Source organism: Elgaria multicarinata, chromosome 6 (genome assembly GCF_023053635.1).
Source record: "Elgaria multicarinata webbii isolate HBS135686 ecotype San Diego chromosome 6, rElgMul1.1.pri, whole genome shotgun sequence".
NCBI classification, from domain to species: Eukaryota; Metazoa; Chordata; class Lepidosauria; order Squamata; family Anguidae; genus Elgaria; species Elgaria multicarinata.
The window spans coordinates 84,780,407-84,803,997 of record NC_086176.1 but is presented as its reverse complement, the minus strand read 5'-3'; the positions used below and the strand labels follow the sequence as shown (position 1 = coordinate 84,803,997).

The 23,591-nt window shown below is 40.0% G+C and overlaps 2 protein-coding genes across 4 annotated transcripts in view; one reads left to right on the top strand and one right to left on the bottom strand.

Annotated features, from left to right (window-relative positions):
- The window catches only part of IQGAP2 (IQ motif containing GTPase activating protein 2), a 174,620-nt gene that overhangs the window by 33,134 nt on the left and 117,895 nt on the right, over window positions 1-23,591 (bottom strand). For all 3 annotated transcript variants that reach the window (XM_063127952.1, XM_063127949.1, XM_063127951.1), the window contains 5 exons: window positions 14,593-14,683; window positions 8,894-9,055; window positions 4,480-4,622; window positions 2,392-2,562; window positions 992-1,075 (listed from right to left, as the gene is read on the bottom strand). In XM_063127952.1, the coding sequence (XP_062984022.1) occupies window positions 992-1,075; window positions 2,392-2,562; window positions 4,480-4,622; window positions 8,894-9,055; window positions 14,593-14,683 (651 nt within the window). The remainder of the gene's footprint in view (window positions 1-991; window positions 1,076-2,391; window positions 2,563-4,479; window positions 4,623-8,893; window positions 9,056-14,592; window positions 14,684-23,591) is intronic.
- F2RL2 (coagulation factor II thrombin receptor like 2) lies at window positions 19,241-22,196 on the top strand. The gene is made up of 2 exons (XM_063127953.1): window positions 19,241-19,440; window positions 20,984-22,196. The coding sequence occupies exons 1-2, from the start codon at window positions 19,377-19,379 to the stop codon at window positions 22,060-22,062; spliced, it is 1,143 nt and encodes a 380-aa protein (XP_062984023.1). The 5' UTR covers window positions 19,241-19,376; the 3' UTR covers window positions 22,063-22,196.

The following is a 23,591-nucleotide window of genomic DNA, read 5'->3' as shown; positions in this document are numbered from 1 at the left end:
GTTATCAGGTTGTCGCACAGTATGGGTTACGAAGATTGCCTACGGAGCGGCTTGCTAAGAGTGGCCAAAAATGCTGCCGCTGCTCTGTTCCTCCCAAGCAATCTCTATTCCTGCCACGAAGGAAGCTGGGATACCTGCCCAGCTGGGCAAAAGAACCCACCATGTATAATGTATGAACCCAGCCAGAGGCAGTACCAGAGAAGAATAGCAGAGATTCAACCAAGACAAGTAAAACAGAATGGATTGCTGAAGGCTGTCAGGAACTTTCTAGCCCATTATGCAGAGCCTCATTTACTCAATATTTTAGATATTTTCCAAACAAACACTGCAGGTATTCTGTGCATTCAAAGTATAATTGCACATGTACTCTATCATAAACAAACAGCTTCTCACCATTCAGTAATATTTGCCTTACTTAAACAAGTTCCCAAATATTGAATTAGAACAAAAAACTAAAAAACTATAACCAAACTTCCCTAGAGAGAGCACAGTATGCCCAGAAAAATCCAAGTACAGTTATAGATGCAAATAAAGTATGACGTTCTTTTTAAGATTACTACTAGATGCATATGAACTTACTGGACTAAACAACAACATGCCATGTAGCAAGTCAATTTAAATTGTGAGCAAGAGCACCCACCAAGTCTATAGAAAAGACAGGATATTTCATTTCATTTTATTTATTTGTTACATTTATATCCTGCCTTTTTCCTCCAAGGGACCCAAGGCGGCCTGCATAATATTTCTCCTCTCTATTTTATCCTCACAAAGTAGGTTAGGCTGAGTCTGTGATTGGCCCAAAGTCGCCCAGTGTGCTTCATGACTGAGTGGAGACTAGAATCTGGATCTTCTGAGTTCCAGTCCAACACTAGTTTTTACCAATGGTGTGGATCCTGACATATAATGCTTTTATTTACTCTACACTTTGATCACCAACATATCCCATCATATGGGAGCTTGAATAGAGCTTCCATATATAAGACGTACTTACTTTGATAATAGAAGCAACATTTCTTTGCAACATCTGAAGTCTTTGAGAGTAGCTTTTCCTTTGTTTATATCCTTTCCAGGATGCCTGTTGTTTTGTTTTTTTAAAAGACCAAAGAAAAGATTAGGACAATGACTAGTTCTCAAATAAATTCTAAAGCCACTTTGAGCATTTTTAGCAGAAAGGTGAGGTAAAAATATTTCATAAATGATATTCTTAGTGAATACCTCTGCCTGACTAGTCATTTCCCCCACTAATACACACCTCAGACATTCATCCAAGGCTTTCTATTGTACTGTTTATGATCAAATGCAGAACAGGTAGAAACTTTTCCAGAGTAACCCCAAGAGTTTGCTCATAGAAAGGATGCAGCAATGAACCTCTATCAAAACTCTGGAGGAAATGTCTTTTCCAATAAGCAAAGCTGGTTTGTTTATGCAAGCTATCATATGCCTGATTTTACTGGTTTGTGGTTCTTCAAAATGGAATGGTATTAACAAGAAAACTCTGACAACGTGAATCTTAGGCTAGCACACAAGGCACAACATAGAGGTCTATCTGGGCCAAGGCATCTGTAGTGCCTGCCAGGGTAACTGGAGGGGGTCCACTAAAACCAACCGCTGACCATGCAGGTTCCAGTGATCCACCTGAAACCATTCAAAGCAGTTTTGTTCATTGCCCAGTGCATTCAGGTTTGTAAGTTTATGGAACACTCTAGTCCCAAGGAAGCTGTCATCCCTTCAGTGCCAGGCAAGGGCATACATATTTTCCCACTCATTTCGACATTAATTATGGCCCAATTGTTGCGGACTGTTTTTGTGGTGTTCATTCTAGCCTGGAGGTGTGGGGAGACCTTGTGTATTATGCATGGACAAATTTCCTTATTGTATTGTTTTTAGATTATACTTTTATGTTGTTTGTTTTTATTTGTATTCTTGCACCTATTACGGTTTATATTGATTTAGGTCTCTCCAACCCCGCCCCCACCCCACCTCCCCGTTATATTAATTATGGATTTCTGAATGTGTGTTGCTTCGAGGCTGCTTTTCACAGTGGGAAGTGATGCACAAATTTAATAAAGAATAATGACAGGCTTGTTTGTGCAAATGAGAGCCAGTGGGGCCTTTTTCCTCCTTATGAATGAGGCCACACTTGCTCTAATGCATGCACTACACTTGTTTAATCCGATTACTCAGTTATTGTTCAATGGAACCAATTGTCTAGGGAGGTCATGGGCTCTCCCACACTAGAGGCATTCAAGAGAATATCTGTCAGGGATGCTTTAAGGTGGTTTCCTGCATTGAGCAGGGGGTTAGACTCGATGGCCTTATAGGCCCCTTCAAACTCTACTATTCTATGATTAGCAGCCATAAACAGCAATGGGCTTTAGTGGATGACAGTACCTGTATTTTTACAACTGATGGCTCCTGGACATGGAGATAAGCTTTTCTTTCCTCATATTTTTTCCTGACTAGGAATCCCCTTGCTTTAGCCTGCAGCTGAATGATCAGGTCCTCATTTGCAAACCACAGCTGTTCTCGATTGTAATCTGATGTAATTTGGCCAACAATATTCTAAGAGGGAAAAAAGAATAATGTAAGGGGTCAAGCGTAACCCAAGTAGACAAGCAAAAGCTGAATCATTTCAGCACCTAACTGCACTCCAGCTTCCAGCCAAGCCAAAGCCTGCCCTAACATTGTTTATCTTGTCACCCCTGTCTGCTTGACTGCAGTCGATATTCCCTGTGGATGTTTATTTAAGAATTTAGAGCATGTTGCTATTTCCAACACTTCTTCTGAAATTCACTAGTTCTGAAATTCATGTTACTTCACTATAGATTGGCACAATGATTCTATCAAAACTGCACAGATCATGTGGATCCACAAAGGTGTTTATATTACGAGGTTCTTATTTTAAAGACACTGCCAAATGATTTAGCAATGCACCCTTCAATTCCATGCTTCTTCAGTATGTAAAATGTCTTTCATGTTTTTGTAGTTGAGAAATAAAAAGAATAGCAGAAGCCAGACTTGTGGTCGGTTGTTTTTGCAGTAATGTTTTGCTATTATGGAAGACACCAATAATTAGAGGGAGTACTGAAAACATACCATAATGGTATGTCTTGTAAATATATCCATAAATGTTATTAGCCACAAAATGAGAATACTTGTTTGCCTATCCATACAAAATTATGCCAGCCATTTATAGAACTTTAGTGGCCCAGAAGTATCAGGCCTTTTCCAATAAATAAGTTCTTCCTTCCTGAAAGTAGTTCTTACTTGCCATAAGAAACTAGCTATTCCCAAACCTGCAAATGTAAATGCTAAAGCTCAGATTAAGATGTTAACTCCAGAGAACAGAGCTGGAGCTAGAGGTGCGTGAAACTTTTGTTAACACAGCAGTAGGGATATATGGATTTTATTAAATATGTTCTGACCATGTTTTAAGGATGGCCAGGTGTCTTCTGTTCCATCACCTGCTCATTGATGGAATCCGATTTTATCAAAATTCCGCTAATTCACATTAATGCTAATATGCATTAGCGCTAATCTGTTCTTCCACAAATACACAAATTCACATTAGTTGATGCAAATTAACTCCAACCCACATTAACTAATGGAGATTAGCACATTTGCACAAGTGCTCTTTAGCGCAAATGCTAATTAGCACAAATCCTCCCCAAAAGTGAAAAATCGGATTGCAAGTCCAAGGAATCCATGTGAGTTCAAAAAAGCCGATCTGCTGCAGAACCTGCAGGTTAGATCCATAGAAATATGAACTCATTTGAACTCACTGGGAATTTCTCCAGCATTCCTACACAGCAATAAAAATCCAGCGCAACACCCTTGCAGCAGCTGCAAATTTATTTTTCATTACAATGGATGTTTGTGCAGGACTCCCCTCTTGCAATCAGTACTAGAAAAAGCAGAGGATGTTCAATAGTAGCGCTTGCTTGCTTGCATTCTAAATTCCTCATAGATGTTTATTTAAAAACTTAGATCATGTTGCTAGTTCCCAATTAAAAAGAAATAATATAAAGCAGCTGCTTCATCTATCAGCTCTCAGGAATTATTGCTACCTCAAACATATTTTAAATGCTAATTCTGTGATTAGGACCCATGACAAAATTTATAATTCATTTCTGATTTCCCCTCTGGAATAGGTTTTTTAATAAGCATTTAAGAAAATTAAATGTACATTGCTAAATATGTAAAAGGCATTACTACTTTGATAAATACTTGCAAATCTTAGCATGGATCATTAAGATTAAGTCTACAGAAGTAGACTCCCCCTGAGTGATATAAGTTGTATGGAAATAGCAACAGAAATTATACACAGAGATATTTTTTATTTAGAATGAATGTTATCCTTTTTGCTATGGAGTTTTAACTCTTGCTCCCCTCCGCCTTAACAGTATTCTTAATAACTAATGTTAGCATCATTTCACCAAGAACAAAAAACTACATCCCATCATTTCAACAATGTCCTACCTGAATCTCTTCACCAGTCAGCCAAGATGTTTTTGGTACAATTCCTTTAGGTGGGACACAAGTGCCCTCTCTAGTTTCCACATTAAAGTAGTAATTATAGCTGCCTTGCATTAACATTGTGATCCACGGGCCTTCATCCAGATCTAAAGGTGTTTAATGGCAGTTTTGTTAATTGCTGTCATAAAGCCAAAGTACCATAAATGTGTTTCCATCTTTTCCCTTTATATTTCCATTAGGTAATACTGATTGATTGACTGTAATTCTATGCTGCCTTTCTAAAACCAACCAATGCAGGTTACAAAAATTTCAGAACATGAAAACCATAACCAAATAAGAACATAGTAAAACATTCAAAACAACCGTTACATTTAACATCATTACAGTTGTCTGTCTGCGACGGCAAGGACAGAAGTGTGCAATCTATGAAGGATGCATGCTTCAGGTAACCTTTACATTATTATTATTAATAATAATAATAATATCCCATCTTTTTCCCAGTACTGGGACTCAAGGTGGTTTACAAGATTAAGACATGTACAATTAAAACATATTAATATAAAGTACAAAAGTTAAAATAGAATTAAATCTACAGTAAAATTAAAAACACATTAAAAAAATTAAAAACTGTAACAGATTAAAGGGGAGGGGGGAATCCAATACATTAACACAGGTCCAATATAGTTCCAAAAGCCTGCTGAAACAAAAACGTTGTTGCCTGCCTCTGAAACTATAGCACAGAGGGAGCCAGCCTAGCCTCCCTGGGAAGGGAGTTCCAGAGCCTTGGAGCAGCCACTGAGAAGGCCCTCTCCCGCGTACCCATCAGGCCTGCCTGGGATGTTGGTGGGACTGAGAGAAAGGCCTCCCCAGAAGATCTCAGAGCACGGGCAGGCTCATATGGGAGAATACGGACTTTCAGATAACCTGGACCTGAGCCATAGAGGGCTTTATACGTGATAACCAGCACTTTGAATTGTGCCTGGAAACAGACTGGAAGCCAGAGAAGTTGTTTTAACAGGGTAGCTGTATGCTCCCTGTAACCAGCCCCAGTCAACAATCTGGCTGCAGCTCTTTGAACCAGCTGAAATTTTCAAACAGTCTTCAAAGGCAGCCCCATGTAGAGTGTGTTACAGTAATCCAAACAGGATGCAACTAAGGCATGTGTCACCGTGGCCAGGTTAGACATCTCTAGGAATAGGCACAGTTGGCGCACTAGCTTTAACTGTGCAAATGCACTCCTGGCCACCAACTGAAACCTGGGCATTCAGGCTCAGGGCTGAATCCAGGAGTACACCCAAGTTGTGAACTTGTGTCTTCAGGGGGAATGTAACCTCATCCAGCACAAGCTGAATCTCTATTCCCTGATCTGCCTTTCACCTGACCAAGAGCAACTCTGTCTTGTCAGGATTAAGCTTCAATTTGTTTCCCCTCATCCAGCCCTTTATTTATTTATTACATTTATATACCGCCCCATAGTCGAAGCTCTCTGGGCGGTTTACTGCCAACAGACACTGGTTTAGTACCGAAACAGCTTCCTTGGAATTGGGTGGAAAGGAGTAGTAGAGTTGGGTGTCATCAGTGTACTGGTGGCACTGCACCCCAAAACTCTGGACAACCTCTCCCAACAGTTTCATGTATATATTAAATAGCATTGGGGGCAAAACAGAGCCCGGAGGAACTCCACAGGCCAACGGCCAAGGAGTCAAGCAGGAGTCCCCCAGCACCACCTTTTGGGTCTGCCCCTCCAGGAAGGAATGGAGTCACTGTATAGCAGTGCCTCCAAGTCCCATCCCAGCAAGGCTGCCCAGAAGAATACTATGGTCATTGGTATTGAATGCCGCTGAAAGGTCCAGCAGAGCCAACAGGGACACACTCCCCCTGTCCAGTTCCCCACGTAGGTCATCCACCAAGGCAACCAGAGCTGTTTCTGTCCCATAACAAGGTCTGAAGCCAGATTGAAATGGATCTAGATAATCCATCTCACCCAAGAATCCCCGGAGTTGAGAGGCCACCACATGCTTCAATACCTTGCCCAAAAATGGAATATTGGAGACTACCCAGTAATTATCCAATATGGTGAGATTCAAGGTGGGCTTTTTCAATGTAGGTCTTACCACTGCCTTCTTCAAGCAGGTTGGCACTCTGCCTTGGCGAAGGGAGGCATTGACCACTCCACTTACCCACTCAGCCAGTCCTCCTCTAGCTGCTTTTATAAGCCAGGAAGGGCAAGGATCTAGCACACATGTGGTGTATGCTAGATCATTACTTTCTGGGACTTAGTATGCTACAACTTCAGTGAATTATGTAAATATTTGTTAAGAATTGATAACCAGTAGAGTCAGCAGATTCAAAAAATGAACTAGAGAAGTGGTCTTCAATTGGTCCAGATTCAAGGCCTACCTCAGACACCCAAGCTGCAACATGGGACCCACTTTTACAATTTCACAATTGCCCAACACGGTGGCAACAGCTTTGCCATGATCCGATCTTGTGACCTACATTTGGGTCACAACCCACCGGTTGAAGACCACTGAACTAGAGCATTCTTGGAGGAGAGGGGTGACATCAGCCATTAGCTGTTACTCTGTTAGAGCAGCCTTCCCCAATCTGGTGCCTCCAGATGTGTTGGACTACAACTCTAATCATCTTTATTGGCCATGCTGGCTGGGGCTGATGGTGTTGAATTCCAAAACATCTGGAAGGCACCAGGTTGAGGAAAGCTGTGAGAGAGCAACCATCCTCAGAGTACAAGCGACTCCTCCCTAGAAAAGCACCAGGAAAGTTGCAGACTCTTTCTTATCTTACCTCTCCTTCCGTCTCCTGCCTCAGCTTATACAGTTGTGGTGACTTTCTACCCCTTCCCTTATATCTACGGTTAATGCTCAGGGCACAGGTGAATGGTCTTTTTGTATGGCTATTACTTCCTAGAATACTACTCCCTGCTTCTTCATTTGGTCTGCTTACTTTTACAAGAGAGTCTTAGGGCTAGCGCCTACAGACATAACATAAAGTCTATTCCCTTTTGGTATTTGATGCATCATAGCCCCTACACTCATGCTGTTCAGCTAAATTGATATGCCAAGCAGCAAAGCCTTGGCATACCAAGCAGCAAAGCCTTGGCATATCAAACTACCACAAAACCACATTGTAGTGGGTTTGTGGTAGACTCCAAAGTTACTTATGGAGTTTATTTATTGTACAGACATCCTGCTTTCACATATGGCTCCCAGTGGTCTCCCATCCAGATTACTGATCCATCCAATAACTGCTCAACATCAGCAATGCTACAGCAACAGATGTTGTTAGACCATTCACTAGGGAGTGTCATTCTTAAGTGAGAATGGCTTTCTGTGACAGAGCAAGAGTTCTGAAACTGTTTCTTGACATAGCTTTGCTTTAACACAGAACATGGGCCTTTCCATATATAGCTAACCGAAAATGAAGAACCGGGAGTCTGACTCACTCTTGTTCCAGGCATCAGGTAGGACCACATTTGGGAAGTAACAACACTGTAATATGTAGGGATCTTTTCTATTCACCTCCCGCATCAAAAACCACAAGGCAGTAAGCACAGAGCTGCCCATACTATGGGAACTGAATAGATAGGGACACACACAGACACTCTGCTGGTGCAAACCAGGAACAAAATGAAGCTGTTGCCTCATAGCTGCTGTCTGCATGCTATTGAAATCATGCCTCAAGCACACTTTAGAAGTGCTGAATGTCAATGTGACATTGCATTAATCCTCTTCATCACTTGCTTCAGTTTTTTCGCAGGAAGCAAGCGAGTCACTGAGAGAAACAGGATGTTCGACTTGATGAATCACTGGTTTGATCCAATAATATTTCCCATGTGTTTGAACAGTAAGAAAAGTTCCTTAGTGATGGGGATCATAACATTTTTATATTGCTCATATAAAACACACACACATACACCACCATCACTACCATCACCCAAAGACAGTACTAGAGGAGTGAATGCAGCCAGGAACAAATCCAGTTGTGCAACTCTGGAATGTAGGAATTCTGGGAATGCCAAGCCTCCTCCTGAGGCAGCTTTCCAGAAACAAACTTAAAATGAGAGCAACTCCTGAGGGAACAAAAATTTATATGGATTGCTGTAGTTTGCAAGTATAATTAGAATCCCCAAAATATAATGCTCCATCCTCCATTTCTCCTGTGTTTAATTAGAAATTGACATTCTTCCAAACCAAAGCATCCAGGAAGGCCTTTCAAAATTATTTCCAGTGTTGCTATCAGACACAACAGCAAATACACTATCTGTAAATGCTCATATAAGCATATGCCAAAGTAATACCGGAATAGATAGGTTGTTTGTGCAATATCCAAAATATTTACAAACTAGACATTTCAATGCATCCTGTGCTGTGCAGACTGAGCAAGGCAAGGATATTACCTTTGGTTTTTAGGTTCTTGGCTTCCAATAGACTATTATAGTAGCTTTCAGCACACTCTGGGACAGTTCTTAAATTGAAGATAGGAGCCTGTAAGATGGTGATGATTTGTGCAGAGTCTCCATTTTCTAAACTCTGGTTTATCATTGTTGTCCCAATAGCCACTAAAAGGGCAGAAAAAAATTAAACATTGGCAACTATGCATTTCCAGCTATATGTTTTATATTCAACAATGGTATTTTCCAGGGAAGCAGAGGAGGACCTACACAAGAGCAGGAATTAGTTGTAAGGGCTACAATACATGCAAAAGCCTTAATATGGCTGTGGAACATATTTATTTATTGCACTTATATACAGCTCCCATAGCCAGGGCTTTCTGGGCGGTTTACAGAAATTCTAAAATTAAGATTAAAATGAGTATACAAAATTTGAAATTCTAAAACACAGAACATACACACATAAAGCATTAAAATATTCCTTCCCTCTTACCCTCCTCTTGCAGCAATTCACATAGCTAGTTTTACTTTAGATCAGAAGTGCAAAACCTCAGGCTTGGGGGCCAAATCTGTCGTCCCCAGGGTTCCCCAAATGGCCATGCCCCCTTCCCCGGCTCCATCTCCTTTCTCCCAACCACTGACAGTTTAATGGTCTCCCAGGTTCGTGCAGTTTTCCCCCTATTCTAAAAGGTTGAAATACCTCTCCTAAGGCTTCATTACCGGCAGTAAGAGCAGCCAGTGGTTCCCAATTGGTGGTCCGTGGACCCCAGGGGGTCCGCGTAACCCACCCAGGGCGTCCGTGGCACCATTCACATATTAGCTCTGCAAGGTCCGCATTTTAATAAAAGAAAATACGCTGTCTCCTGCGCTCCATTTGCTTCGACAGTGACGTCATGCGCGAAAGCACCTGCGTGATTTAGCGGCTAGCTTCAGAGATTACTTCCCTGCACCTAATCCTGAAAACTCATGGATAAGGAATCCTTTTGAATGTGGTGATGTACAACTAACAACTCTATCTGCGAAGAGCAAGATGCACTTGTTGACATGACTTGTGATGGTTCATTAAAATCATTTTTCAAAGAATATAGACTGGACCAATTCTGGGTGAAGGTTTTTCCTGATTATAAGTTAGGTGAAAAAGCTTTGAAACATCTAGTTCCCTTTTGTTCCACATATCCTTGTGAACAAACATTTTCGACATTTTGTTATATGAAGAACAAGCATAGGAATTGGCTCGATGTTGATCCAGACTTGTGATTAAAAGTAGGAAATATTGAACCTGATGTGGAAGGGATTGCTCAGGACCAAAAGAGGCATGATTTCTCTCATCACATTTAGGTTTAGTAGCTGCTCGACAGGTCACAATTTGTTCATTTGTAAACTAGACGTTAGTAAAATTAAATTCGTCTTTATATTCCTAACTAAATCATTGTCATTTTTGCGTGGTAATATCACGAATATCACAAATTTTATGGTCTGTTTTTTAGTATACCTAAAATCCTTTGCTTAGTAGGGGCTACCCCTTATTTTCTCCAAAAAATTGCTTTGCACAGGTAACTACCATAGAGATAACAACATTTTCAAAAGTAGGGGGCCCATGGCTTGGCATTTGAAAAACAAGGGGTCTGCAGTACATAGCTAATTGGGAACCACTGCTTTAATATGCCAGCATTCTGGCTCTGCTTTAGGTCCGATTGAGATAAGCTATTTGGGGATGGAGACAGACCCTAGTTTTTCCTCCCTAGAGAATGGCTGTTCATTTCTCCCTAACTACTGTGAGAATTTCAACCTAGCCCAGAAGGAGCAGGGAATTCTGCAGCTGGGGTGGAGCGATAACATCAGCATCCTAGCTAAAATAAAAAGTGAATTTGGTGCATCCCTGTGGGCCTAGTTCCACTGCACTACTGTTTTCTAAGTTGGAGAACAAACATGAAATTCCCCACCTCCCATCCGAAATTACACAGGCACATGCTTTTAAATCGGAGGACATTGGCTCAAATTCATTCTGTCTCTTGATGAAAGAAACAGCAATGTTCAACCTTCAGCACCCACCCAACGCTCCCCATCCCCAAAGTCCTCTTATTTTGGAATAATTGGTTAATAAGTCATTTTTGCAAGACAGTATATAAAATAGTTGAGTTAAAGTAAATATAGATGGTATCTTCCAGAATATGACTTTCTAGGTGTGTATTTAGATTCCAGTTGGGAGCAAAGTTCTACACAAACATGAATAAGTACTTTGTTTCAAAGTTCATGTCTCTCCTTTTAGGACAAGAACAGTGGGTCAAGCTGCAGTCTTTTGACTATCAAGGTACAGAGGTTTGATACACAGAAGTACTATGATTTAATAACTTCCATTGTGCACAGCTATCATGGTTTTATTCGAGTTGGTAATTCCATACCAACATGGCTTGGTTCCAGTTTTCAAATATGCTAAGCAAACTAAACAAGCCCCAAACAGAAGGATGAGATTCACCAAAATGAATAAAATATATGATACTGAATAGTTATGGTAAAACTGGCAAACATGTTAATTATAACCCTCAAATAAATGTCCTTATTAGAATGCATTAAAATGGTTGCACCTTATCACGGTCAGAGATTAACTTTTTCCATGCAAAAAACAAAAATCAAGTAGTGCTAATGATGAAAACACCCTTGCTTATTGTACTCACTGACCCTGTTCAGACGAGACGCTAAGCCACAGTGGTTAAGCATTTTGAGCTAACCATTATGGCTTAGCGTGACATGTGAATCATGAGCTAGCATGTCATTTGAACCATTCCTAACCATGGTGGCTACATAACAACGATTTAAACACGCTCACTAACTATTTGCTCCAAAGGGTTAGCGGCCTGTTATTTTGAATGCCTGCAGTCACAACCAAGAAATCTCATCCCCAAGGCTAGTGCGCATGTGTGTGTACATGACTATATATACACAAAGTGGAAAGAATTCCTGCCCATGAAGAGCAACTGTATTTTTTCCTTTGAATTACATCTCATTCTAGGCCTTGCTTAAAAACCCTGCATTAGCCCTCAATGACAAAAGGAGCAGAATATTGTTTAGAAAGTAGAACAGGACGTGGTGGCATGCCAAACTCTTGACACAGAATCAGCTGGTACAGCATTAAGGATCCAAACATGAGAAATTAGAGTGCGATGTGTTTTTGGAATTTTACTTCCAGAAATTAAAGATGCATATCAACAGAGTTTTCAGTTTGGGAAGTAGAGTCTAAATTAATCACGTACCACAAATTAAGCAACACTATTCCCTCCATACCCTTCAGTAATTTATGCCCACTAATTCTTCATTTTGTGTAGGGTTGTATGGATGTTTTGTGGGGGAGGGGTGAATTTAAGAATGGGAACATTTTCTGAACTAGTATAATTTTTCACGAAACCACAAACTCTGAATTTTCTGAGTTCAGCTAACCAAGCTTGGTAAGAGTCTTCAAACAACACTGGCACAGAGGCTGAGGAGTCAAACTACGGCTGAGTCGAGATCTGCTACTACTATGTAGAAAGGAGAGCCACTTTGGGATCCAATTTAACGAAAGGGGCTTTTAAGTAGGAGAAGCTGAATCTTCCTACCCACAGCTCTTCTTTAGAAGGACTTTTCTCCCTGCCTGGGTTATGATACCGAAGTGAGTCTAGCTGAAGGAAAAGTGCTTGAGGAACTGGAAGGAGCTGAAGTGTGGGCAGAAAGGTTTAGCTCCTCTCACTTGCACACCCAGTTTGGTCCTTAAAGTGGACCCCATCCTTCCCACATCTACTTGATCATGGCAGATCCAGTTAAAGCAAAATGGATCTGTCACCCAACATTATGTCTATATTCCTATTTTAAGCTTCAGTTAAGAAGCCATTACAGTACAAACGGAGTAAGAGTTTAAGACTGGCCTAAAACAATACCAGCACTACATTTTATTTGACACAAAACCACAAAAAATCTACTTGAGTGTTCCCTTACAAGTTATTTAACAAACCTATACTATTTTGCAGTATTTTGTTCTGAAAAAACGTAGCTCATCACCTCAACTAATAAATCTTTACTAACAATCCTGAAGACAAAAGAACCTGGTTCAATCTGGTATTTCAAAACTGTTAGTCAAGCTTTGCTGTATATGCAATATTGACACACCCTTATTTTTCTCCTCAGAGTACTCATGCTTAGTTGTTGAAACGGGGAACAAAATGTCTAAATCAAGTTAATTATAATCTAGTTTTATTACAGAAATCAGGGTGCTTGCCTGTCTTTTGACTGCTCCTCCCATTACTTTATTAAAATATTTATAGACAGGGAACATAGAACATATTACATGCAGAGGCCTGTCTTTTACGCTCTGTGTAATCTCTTTAATCTGCCATATCAAATCTTTATCTGTATGACCTCAGACAACGAAACAACCCAACTTAAAAATAAAAGGTACAACCCTCCAGCAATTTACTCAAGAGTGGTTTGAATGAAGTCAATAGCATCAACACCAAATGTAATGAGTAGTCCTATACGGCACAGATTTTTAAATTAAGCAAACAATTTGCCCTTTAAATCAGTGTCTGTGACATTCTTACGCATGTCAGCTTCACTAATATGGTCCAGTGGTTCCCAGATCTCTTAAAAAATAAAGTTATTTTGGAATTGGAGAGCAGAAGGGAAGCACACTCTGGCTTCTGTCAAGGGACCTAGGGTCTAGGAGGCTGCACCTCTTGTTTTTCAGAAATAATATTAAGTCAAGTGGGAGACCAATCTGGGACATTCTATTTTATTTTATTTTATTTATGTATTTATTACATTTTTATACCACCTAATAGCCGAAGCTCTCTGGGTGGTTCACATCCATCAACCAGAGAAGGAGTAGTTGTAGGGAGCTCGCTTCCCCGTCCCTGCCAGAAAGAACACACCGCTCCGACTACAGCTGACCTGAAGAGGGCGGGGGGGAGAACACACTGGCCCATCTATCGTCCAAAAGAACAAGAACCACCAATTGCTAGTCAAGCAGGAACATCAGCAGGGGAAGATCAGCCTGGCCTGAAATTCATTTAAATGCCTCCTTATCGCCCATCCCTTTGTTCTGGCCTTGAGAAACGGACCTTCACCCTTTTCCCTTCCTCTCTACTCCCCTACCCTTGAGTGTCTTGTCATTTTGGCTTATAAACTTGATGGCAGGGCCTGTCTTGCTTTTTATTTTATTTTATTGATGTGAGCCATTTCGGGAGACAATCGCTACCCCCAAAGCAGGAAAAAATGCGGTAAAATAAATTGACATCCACCAACGAAACATTTGCTTTTGTTCAGTTTGCCATTGATCAGTCATATACTCTGGATCTTAAAGCACCACTTAACTTCTCTTTAGTCCCTTCTGCTGAATCATCAATAGGAATTGCTGCTAGCGTGAAGATTTACACATAATTGTGTATTACTAGGGTAGGAAATGAGTAAATACTTGGGTCAATAAGGACAAATTCACATGAGGAGAACTTAGGCAATAATTCAATATGCTTGCCTCTGTTGCCAGTTGTTAAGAAAGCTTCATCCTTGAAAGCCACTTCACTCAATCAAGCTAACATGAAAGTTTGTCCACACAAGACAGAATGGTCAGTTGAAATTGAATTTCAATGACCTTGTTGAAATCAAGAGTAAATTTACTAATACTGATTGTAAAATAAAGATAAACAGTCCAATGCAGGATTCAGATGAGTGCTTACATTTTGACGCATCTTCCAAATTTCTGTTAGCGTCATCAATGCCTTTCTGTATCTCACCTAGCCAAAGGAGCGATGAATCATCATGACATTCCTGGATGAGAAGACAGAGATATGCACTAAAAGTTAAAAATACTTTATCAAGTCTTAGTTCAGCCAATTCAAAGCATCCACGGTTACCAAGCTATTCTAAAAGAATGTGATTAGGTACAGGGTTAGCACTTTGAAAGTTATGGGAATAAAGGAAAGGATCGCTTACATTTTAGGATTTTACCCAGGACACACACACACACTTCAGCTTACCTTGAACTATTTTAAGTAATTTCCTTCCATACCTCTCCCAGTGACAAAATGGGGTCTCTGTACTGATTCTTGAAGCAAGGAACTGAAGGTTAACATCAACTTTTCTATTCCTAGCACTGTATCTGAACCCGCCATAAACCCCAGATTGTTGGTATGTGAACAATTTTATCTAACTGCAGAGATGTGGGTTTAGAATTTATTTCCAGAGCAAAACACTGAATGTATTAGATAAAACATGCACAGGAAGATGAGTCAGTGACTTTGAAAGAAATCCGGTTCAAGATATATCCAGTGAAAAGGAAGCATGTGTAAGGAGAAGCCACATCATCCAAAGAAACACTATGAACTTTAACATACACACACAAAGGCACGCACACATACATAATTATTCCATCTAAGCATTTAAATAAAACTGGATTCCTATTGAATTTTGAAGATTAGATAATATGTTCTTTTAAAAGCTATATAATTTTTTCCATTTACATAAAACAAAGCTAATATTCATTAGAATTTGGCATGCCAATTAACCAATAAAAATTGCAATTTTTGCAAATCTGAGAAGACATTCATTAAGCTAAGCAAATATCAGTATAAGTCAATTGCAAAAGTTAGAGCCTGAAAAGAAGAATCAGGGGGAAATTGTAAACATTTGAATCATGACTGATAATATATTCTAATTAGAGTGCATATTAATTTCCATGTCATATACAATATATTTTTAATATGTGAAAGTTAATTGTATGTAAGAGAAGGTAAGACCAGACAGGATAGCAGCAAAACCCAATTCTTATAAAGCAGGGTGTTTTGGAAGATTAAGGTTGCAATACTGTGTGCACACTTATAAAGCTTGAATTGGGCTCAGAAATGTATAGGCAGCCAGTGCAAGTGGGTGTTATATGCCCAGACCTTCTGCTCCACATTTTCAATCTAACCACCCCATTTTTCACAAGCTGCAATTTCTGAACCATCTTCAAAGGCAGCCTCATGTGGAGAACATAGTAGTGACCCCCCTTGGAGTTTACTAAAACATATATGACTAAACCAGGTTATCCCTGTCCAGATAGTGGCATAGCTGAGACACCACCAGAAGGCACAGAAGAACCATGCACTTAATAGCATCTTGAACTTGTCTGGATTTAATCTTAGCCCTCATCCAGTCCATTGTTACAAGCCAGTACCAATCTAGCACATCTATAGTCTCACCTGATGAAAATAAAAAGGAGAAATACATCTGTGTTTCTTCAGCATAATGATGACAATGTACTCCAAAATTCTGGATGACCTACGCAATGGTTTCATATAGATACTAAATAACATGGAGGACAAAACCACCCTCTGTGGAAACCCATGCAGGAGATTTCACAGGGCCAAGCAATATCCCCCATGCCCCACCTTCTGGAGCAAACCACCCAAGAAGAGGGAAGCCAGTGCAATACAGTACCCCTCCCCCTCCCCCAGCAACTTCTAGCTGAGACAATCAGCCCAGAAGGATACCCTGACCAAGGGTATTGAAAGGCACCAAGAGAAGAATAGAATTATAGATGGAAGGAACCTCATGGATCATCTAGTCCAAACCCCTGCTCAATGCAGGTTCTGCACAGTAAAGCAACAGCATCCAGCCTCTGCTTAAATATCTCCAGTAAAAAAGAGAACCCAACACCTCCCACTGGCAATCTGTTTCCCTGCTGAACAGCTCTCGCTGTTAATGAGACAGGTAGCACTTCCCTTGTCGCTCTCCTGACACCATACAGGGCATCCAAAACTATTTCCACGCCAAAACATGCCCTGACCCCTAAATGAAATGGATCCAGATCATCAATTTCAATCTGGAACTGTTTGGCAACCACCCACTCTGTTGTGTGCATGTCTGCTCCCTCTGGCATTCACACATGCTGGCAAACTGACACGAGACACCCAATCAGTAAGAGTTATTTTTATTGAGGAAATTTTATGGTAAAAGGCTTAATGGTTACACACTCTAAAAACACTTAAAGCTGAACAATGGTCATAAAGCTTTAGGCAATCACAAAGGGAATTCTTGAAAGGCTTAGCAAACCATCCCTAGGGAGCTAGTCCAAACGCAGCCAAACGTGGGTAACTCAAGGAACATGGTGAAAGCCTAAACAAGATCACGGGTAGGGTAAAATCTCAGGCACAGGAGCCCCATGCTTTCTGCTTTAGCACAGGCAACTCCATGCCACCTGAGTCTGGCAGAGAAAGATTATGCACTAATCAAACCCAGCCTTCTGAATGCTAAGCTGACCTGGTAAGCATGATCACAGGGAAGGGAAAATCTCAGGCACAAGAACTCTCCTGCATGTACGTTAGCTCCAGGGGAGCTCTCTGCCACCTGAGCCTGATAGGGAAGAAAACTTACAGTCAATCTCAGCCTGCCGCACGCTGAGCTGACCAAGGAAACCCACAATCTACAGCAAATGGAAGTTCAAGTCTATGAAAAGCCTCACAGTACTTTTCATGACATAGTCCTTGGAAAGCCAAAGTCCAAATAGCAGAAAGTCCATGTGCAGAGTGTTTTCAAAGTCTCAGTAAGAAGGCCCCACCTTTCCAAAACACTCCCAAGTTACCAAAGAACTAGCAGCTTCAAAGCTGAGACAAAAAGTGAGCAAGCTACTCCCGTAAGAACTGCTGACAGAGACCCACTTGCACAGACATTCCAATTCCTCTGGCCCTGTTGAAGACTTATACCTAACACACTTGAGGATCTCGCCCAGGAAAGGAACATTTGCCACCGGCCTAAAGTTGTTAAGATCTTCCAGAACTAGGAAGCATTCTTCTAGGAAATTATTTTTTAGGCCTAGGACCACTCCCTTTGGCAAAGAGGTATTAATCACCTCCCTGGTAGCAGTTTCCTCCCAGCCGATTTTAATAAGCCATGAGGGCCAAGGTTTCAATACAGGAGTGGCTGAACAATCCTGTCCAAGCACGATGTCAATGTTATTGAGCTGCACAAAATGAAACTCATTCAACAAAACTGGAAAAGTCCGTACAAAAATATGGAAACTAGAGTGATCCATGTTGGTTCATGCATGTTCATTTATCGGTCCTCTCAGAGGTTATTCCAAGAACATGGGCACGTCTAGACGGGGCGATATCCCGGGGATTGTCTCTGTGTGTCCACATGACGCACAGGGGATCCTGGGGGCAGGGAGGGATGATCCCTCCCTTTCCCCAAGATAACTGGGATGGCTTTAATCTTGACTTTTCCTGCGGTCTTGGGATCGTCCTGAGACCATGGGACATGTGGGCAACTGTCCTGGTTTCTTCCTGGCTTCTCACGAGTAAACGCGAAGAGCCGGGAACTGGGTATGGGGCACAGAGCTCTTCAGGAGCTCCATGCCCATCAGGCGGGGAGGGGAGGGAGCGGAGTCTTTTTAAACAAAAAACAAAAAAACCCCTACCTTTAGCATTCGAGCGCTTGTGCGCTTATTTTCGATTTAAAAAATGGTGGGCGCAACCTCTTTTTCCTGAGACGCTGTGCACCACATGCAGACTGAGGGGGAGGATCTCAAAATCACCATATCACAAGATCTTCCCCCTCCGATCCCTAGGCCTAGAAATGCCCCAAATGTGTCTTCTTTCCTCCTCTGATTTAGTGGCATCCATGAAGTAGAATTTTTTCAAATGCTTACAATGGGGATTACATGAAGAAAAAAGAGAGCGTTGAGATTTTGTTTTGGTCTACATTCCTAGTCATTGACTATGGTGGCTGGGACTGATGAGAGTTGAAGTCCAAAACATTTGGAAGCCACCAGATTGAAAAAGCTAGCCTATGAGATTAGATACATAAACACTAAAATGGAAGAAAATGTAGGGCTGACTCCAAAACTGTAATAATGTGCCAGTATAAAACTTGGATCAGGCGTGTATAATGGAATAAGTTCTTGTTTTGTGCTTTAAAACCATGCCTCAATGTGCTGGTTACCAAAAGGTGTTACAGAACTTTTTTGTGCCTATATACTTCCTCCCCCTAAAGTTATAACATTTTGTAATGTTTGTATCCTTAATGTTACTAAATTATATGAAGATTTCTTTTTAAATATATTTGTAGATGGATTTTTATCCTAAATTAAGCAATGCCTAAATCAGGTTTGTGTAATTTCAGCCATAACATTAAGGGTACAAACATTACGAAATAATAACAATTCCCTAGAGATTGAACACAGCCTTCATCTCTCTACTTATGGTAGTTCAGGAGTTAATTTACTTTTGCAAAGAGGAAGTTACTCTGTGTTGGCTGGAGGCTTAAACTGTCACGCCTACTTCTGCATTCATTCTGATGCGTCACACCCTTCTCCATAAGAGAAAAAGAACAAAATAGCTAGTTTACACCAGATTAGTTCATACCAATTGAGTTCAGCAAGCAGATCTGATGCTCCAAGCTCTTCTTCACTAAAACGTGGTTAAGCAGCATTTGGCAAGCAAAACCTCACATTTTTAAAACCTGAAATTTGATCATTGCCACAATGAAAACTCTGCTCTTATTGACAAGTGGGCTGTTCTTTCTGTCCTTCTGTTTATGCCAGAAAGGTAAGACCTCTGTGTTTTGTCTCGGAACTTTTCTACTTTTTTTTTTTTTTGAGAATGATTAACCAATGATTAACTAAACAAAATCACAAATAAGGCAGATCTCCTTTTCAGCAATAGTATCTTGAAGGAGATAAAGTTGGTAATGTCTTTCATTAGCAACACGTGGCTGGCACTCTTAACTATTACAAGAAATAGTTACAAAAACTTAACTTTTGGTCATCAGTACCTTGTTTATTTAGAAAGTATATTGTCTTTTCAGCAGTATTTTGTTTTTTTGTATAAAACTTTCATTTGAATAGCTAGGAGAATACTCATCTAACATTCCTATAACACATTGCTAATAAACACAATATATCCACTTCCCAATGTGGTGTGAGCATTAATATAAGTCAAGCCAGAAGTTCTGTTTATACAAGTCAGCATGAAGGTAAGCATGAAGGTATTGCAGGGTGTTTGTGTGGAAAGGACTATATACAGGTAGTGAAAAATTCTGCCAAGAACAAGCCTTTTCCATGTAAAATGTTTCTGTAGCCCTTAAAACAGAAATCAAATTTCCATTTGTTCTCTAGAAAGAATTAGGTGGAACAGGTACACTGCTATTTTATTATTCTTTATGTACGTTTGAAATTTTATGGAGTAAATTTGTCCTTATTTTGTCAACAATTGTTTATAGCTCTTGCTATCTACAAACACTTGCTTCAATGCTGGTTAGCGTGTCAGACTAGAAGTGGGGAGACCCAGGTTCAAATTCTCACTCAGCCATGAAGCTCACTGAGCGTCCTTAGACTGGTCATTTATTTTCAGCCAAAAGGGAAGCTGTGAGGCTAAAATTTGGGAAAGAACTATGTACAGCACATTGAACTACAGAGGAATATTACTACTGATTAAGACAGATCCTTGTCAACTAGTTCATGATTTGATCAAAAAAAACCCTACCTGCCTAAAAAAAAGATGTGATGTAGCCTATGTAGTATAAAGCAGGATGTGATGTGGAGGTTCACAAATACTAGAGCAACCTTCTCCAATTTGATACTCTTCAGATGTGTTGGACTACAACTTCCAGCATCCCCCAGTCAGCATGACTGTGTTGTAGTCCAATGTATCTGGGGGGTACTAGGCTGGGAAGACTGTACTAGAAAAAAAGAGAGTGAAACCTCCCTGTCCTCGTATTAAATGCAACTCTAATTGTTTAACGCTGCAATCCTAACCATACTTACGATGGAGTAACTTAACTTAGCTCAGTGGTGCTTACAGCTTACTCATTACACAGAGGTTAAAGTAACAAGTACACATAGACCACAAAAATCAATTTTGCAGGTGAAGTGCTTTTCCAATAATAAAAAAATACCTTATGGCTGAAAGGAACTTGGCTCCCCCAGTTGGTCCCCAAGGTCTTTCCCCGCTTCTTTAAAAGAGCCAACTTATTATGTGTGTCAAGCCCATCAGCATTTGCAGTGGAGAAACCCCATTACAAATAGCATATTCAGGAAATCAGTATTCATTTATGTTTTTGAAACTAATTTTTTTCCTTTTCAACTTTCAGACAGCAAATGTGACAACAGCAGCCTGGCCTGTCAAAACAATACATTGTCCCCTAAGACTTTCCGTGGCACTCCACAAGATAATTATGAGGAGATTCCTCCTTCTGCCATAGAAGGGAGGCAAAACACCAATTGCAACAAAGAAAATAAGTGCTTTTTAGAGACATCCAGTGTCTCAGAACTGAAAGTGGACAACACCACGATCGAGTACCTTACCAGTACCCTGAGTATGAAACTGATACCAGCTGTATACATTGCCGTTGTTTTAATAGGAGTACCATCAAATGCCATCATTCTATGGATGCTGTTTTTCAGAATCAGATCAGTCCGCACTGCCATATTCTACACAAACTTGGCCATCTCAGATTTTCTCTTCTGTTTTATGCTGCTATTCAAAATTATATACCACCTCAATGACAACAACTGGATATTTGGAGAAGCAATGTGCCGCATCACAACTGCCATCTTCTTTGGTAACATGTATTGTTCCACACTACTCCTCACCTGCATCAGCATCAGCCGTTATGTAGCCATTGTTCATCCATTTACTTACAGGAATCTGCCTAAGCGACCCTTAGCAACATTAGCCTGTGGGATAGTATGGATAATTGTCTTCTTATACATGTTGCCCCTGGTTATAATGAAGCAAAGCTACAAGATAAAGCAACTAGGTATCTATACCTGCCACGATGTACACAATAGCTGTGAAACACTGTCACCCTTCCAACACTATTATTTCATCTCTCTGGCAGTATTTGGATTCGTGATTCCTCTTTGTATTGTTATTTTTTGTTATGTTTCAATTATTCGAACACTCAAAGCTTACAAACAGAAGTGGCTATGGTACATCAAAGTCTGTCTCCTGATTCTTAGCATTTTTGCTGTTTGTTATACACCCAGCAATGTCATATTGATTGCTCATCATGTGAATTCCTATTATTATTCAAAAGATAGTCTATATATTTTTTACCCTATTGCTTTATGTCTAAGTAGTCTAAACAGTTGTCTTGATCCATTCCTTTACTTCCTGATGTCCAAATCAAAGATAATACCTGTGTTTAACTTACCACAGTTAAAATAGCCCAGGAGGAGTGAAATGACACACTTCTCTTTTGCCATATTTGACAACAGTTGTATATACATAGTTGTACATAATCTTAATAAAATGCACTATTTATGCTTTCTATTCTTATAATGGCAAGACTCAAATAATATGTAAGTACTTGTGTATTTTAAGGCTGAAAACTTTAACTCATATTGGTGAGGGCAAAGGTTAATGGATGGATATGTTTTTTAGCCGACTTTGGCTTTACTACATCACTGTAAGAGTGAATGAAAAAGAAAATATTAAATATGGGCTTTCCCTCTAGCTATGAATGACAGTTTACCTTGTAAATGATTTTATAGTTCACTCAATATCTCAGAAAGACATATGGAGTTTTGGAATTATGCAAGATTATTCAAATATAGCTAATTAATAATTAACCTGTTAGACAGATTAATTAACGAAAATTATTTAATTTATTGACCATCCTGACATGTTTCTTTTTAAAATTAAAAAGGCTAAGAAAAGAACACAGACAGAATGGGTAGCATGCTCTGGATAGTATGCCTGCACACAATGGAACCAGCAGAGGCAGAATCCCCATTAATATTTTTTAACCTCAAAATATATCGTCATTTAGACATATTCAACTGTGATTGCTATTACCCTGTGAATTGCTGAACTTGAACTTTTGTAGGTATTGTATGGGATAGTAACTGCTGGGCTACATGGGCAACTTAGTATAATCCAAAACAATAATTGATATAAAAATCATGCAGTTCCATCATAATACTGCAGTAGAGGATAACCACAAACCTCTTTCTTCCAGAATTGTGTAGAACTGTGTCTCCCTCAGACCCACTACAGATGCTCTTGGTTGTCCCTTTACCATATAGATTGGTATGCAAAACTATTAAGCGTTTAGAGCTTTAAACTAAACTGACGCTTGTTCTATCCATAAAAGCTGTCCTGTAGACAGAAGTTGAAATTCCTAGACAAATATCCCTGGCAGGTTGGGTGGGGAACAATGTTATTATACCATTCAAGCATCACAAACACATTTTAAGTTCTGAAAGCACTTTCCAACATAGGAACAAAAGGGTAACTATATTATTTGTCATGTATAAATACTTTAGCTTTGAGGATTTTTTTGTTTTGTTTTTTTAATTGGAGTTAAATCTCTGGGTTCTCCATCATTGCAGTTGAAGTAGGGAGAAGGCCTTTCAGTGGTTGCATCCCAGTTTTTGAATGCTCTCCCAATGCCTCTTCAGGTATCTTTCTAATACCAGATGAAGAGCTTTTTAGGACACAATCATATGCATGTTTAGTCAGAAAAAACTTACAACTCCCAGCATGGCTAGCTGAGGCTTGCTGGGAGTTGAAGGACTTTATTCTGTCTAAACGTACATAGGATTGCACCCTTAGTTTGCCAGGCGTTTTTGCTTTTTAACATGTTGTTAAATTCCATTTGGATTTTTTTAAAGCTCATTTTAAATGCATTTGTTACTTTATGGTGCTTTTAGTCATTTATGGCAAACCACACTGATAATGTATTTCAAGGATTT

Bases quoted from the DNA above. Each gene is read 5' to 3' on its own strand.
- F2RL2 (XM_063127953.1), top strand. From the start codon at position 19,377: ATGAAAACTCTGCTCTTATTGACAAGTGGGCTGTTCTTTCTGTCCTTC. The intron at 19,441-20,983 runs GTAAGACCTCTG...TTCAACTTTCAG, and splicing joins CTTCTGTTTATGCCAGAAAG to ACAGCAAATGTGACAACAGC.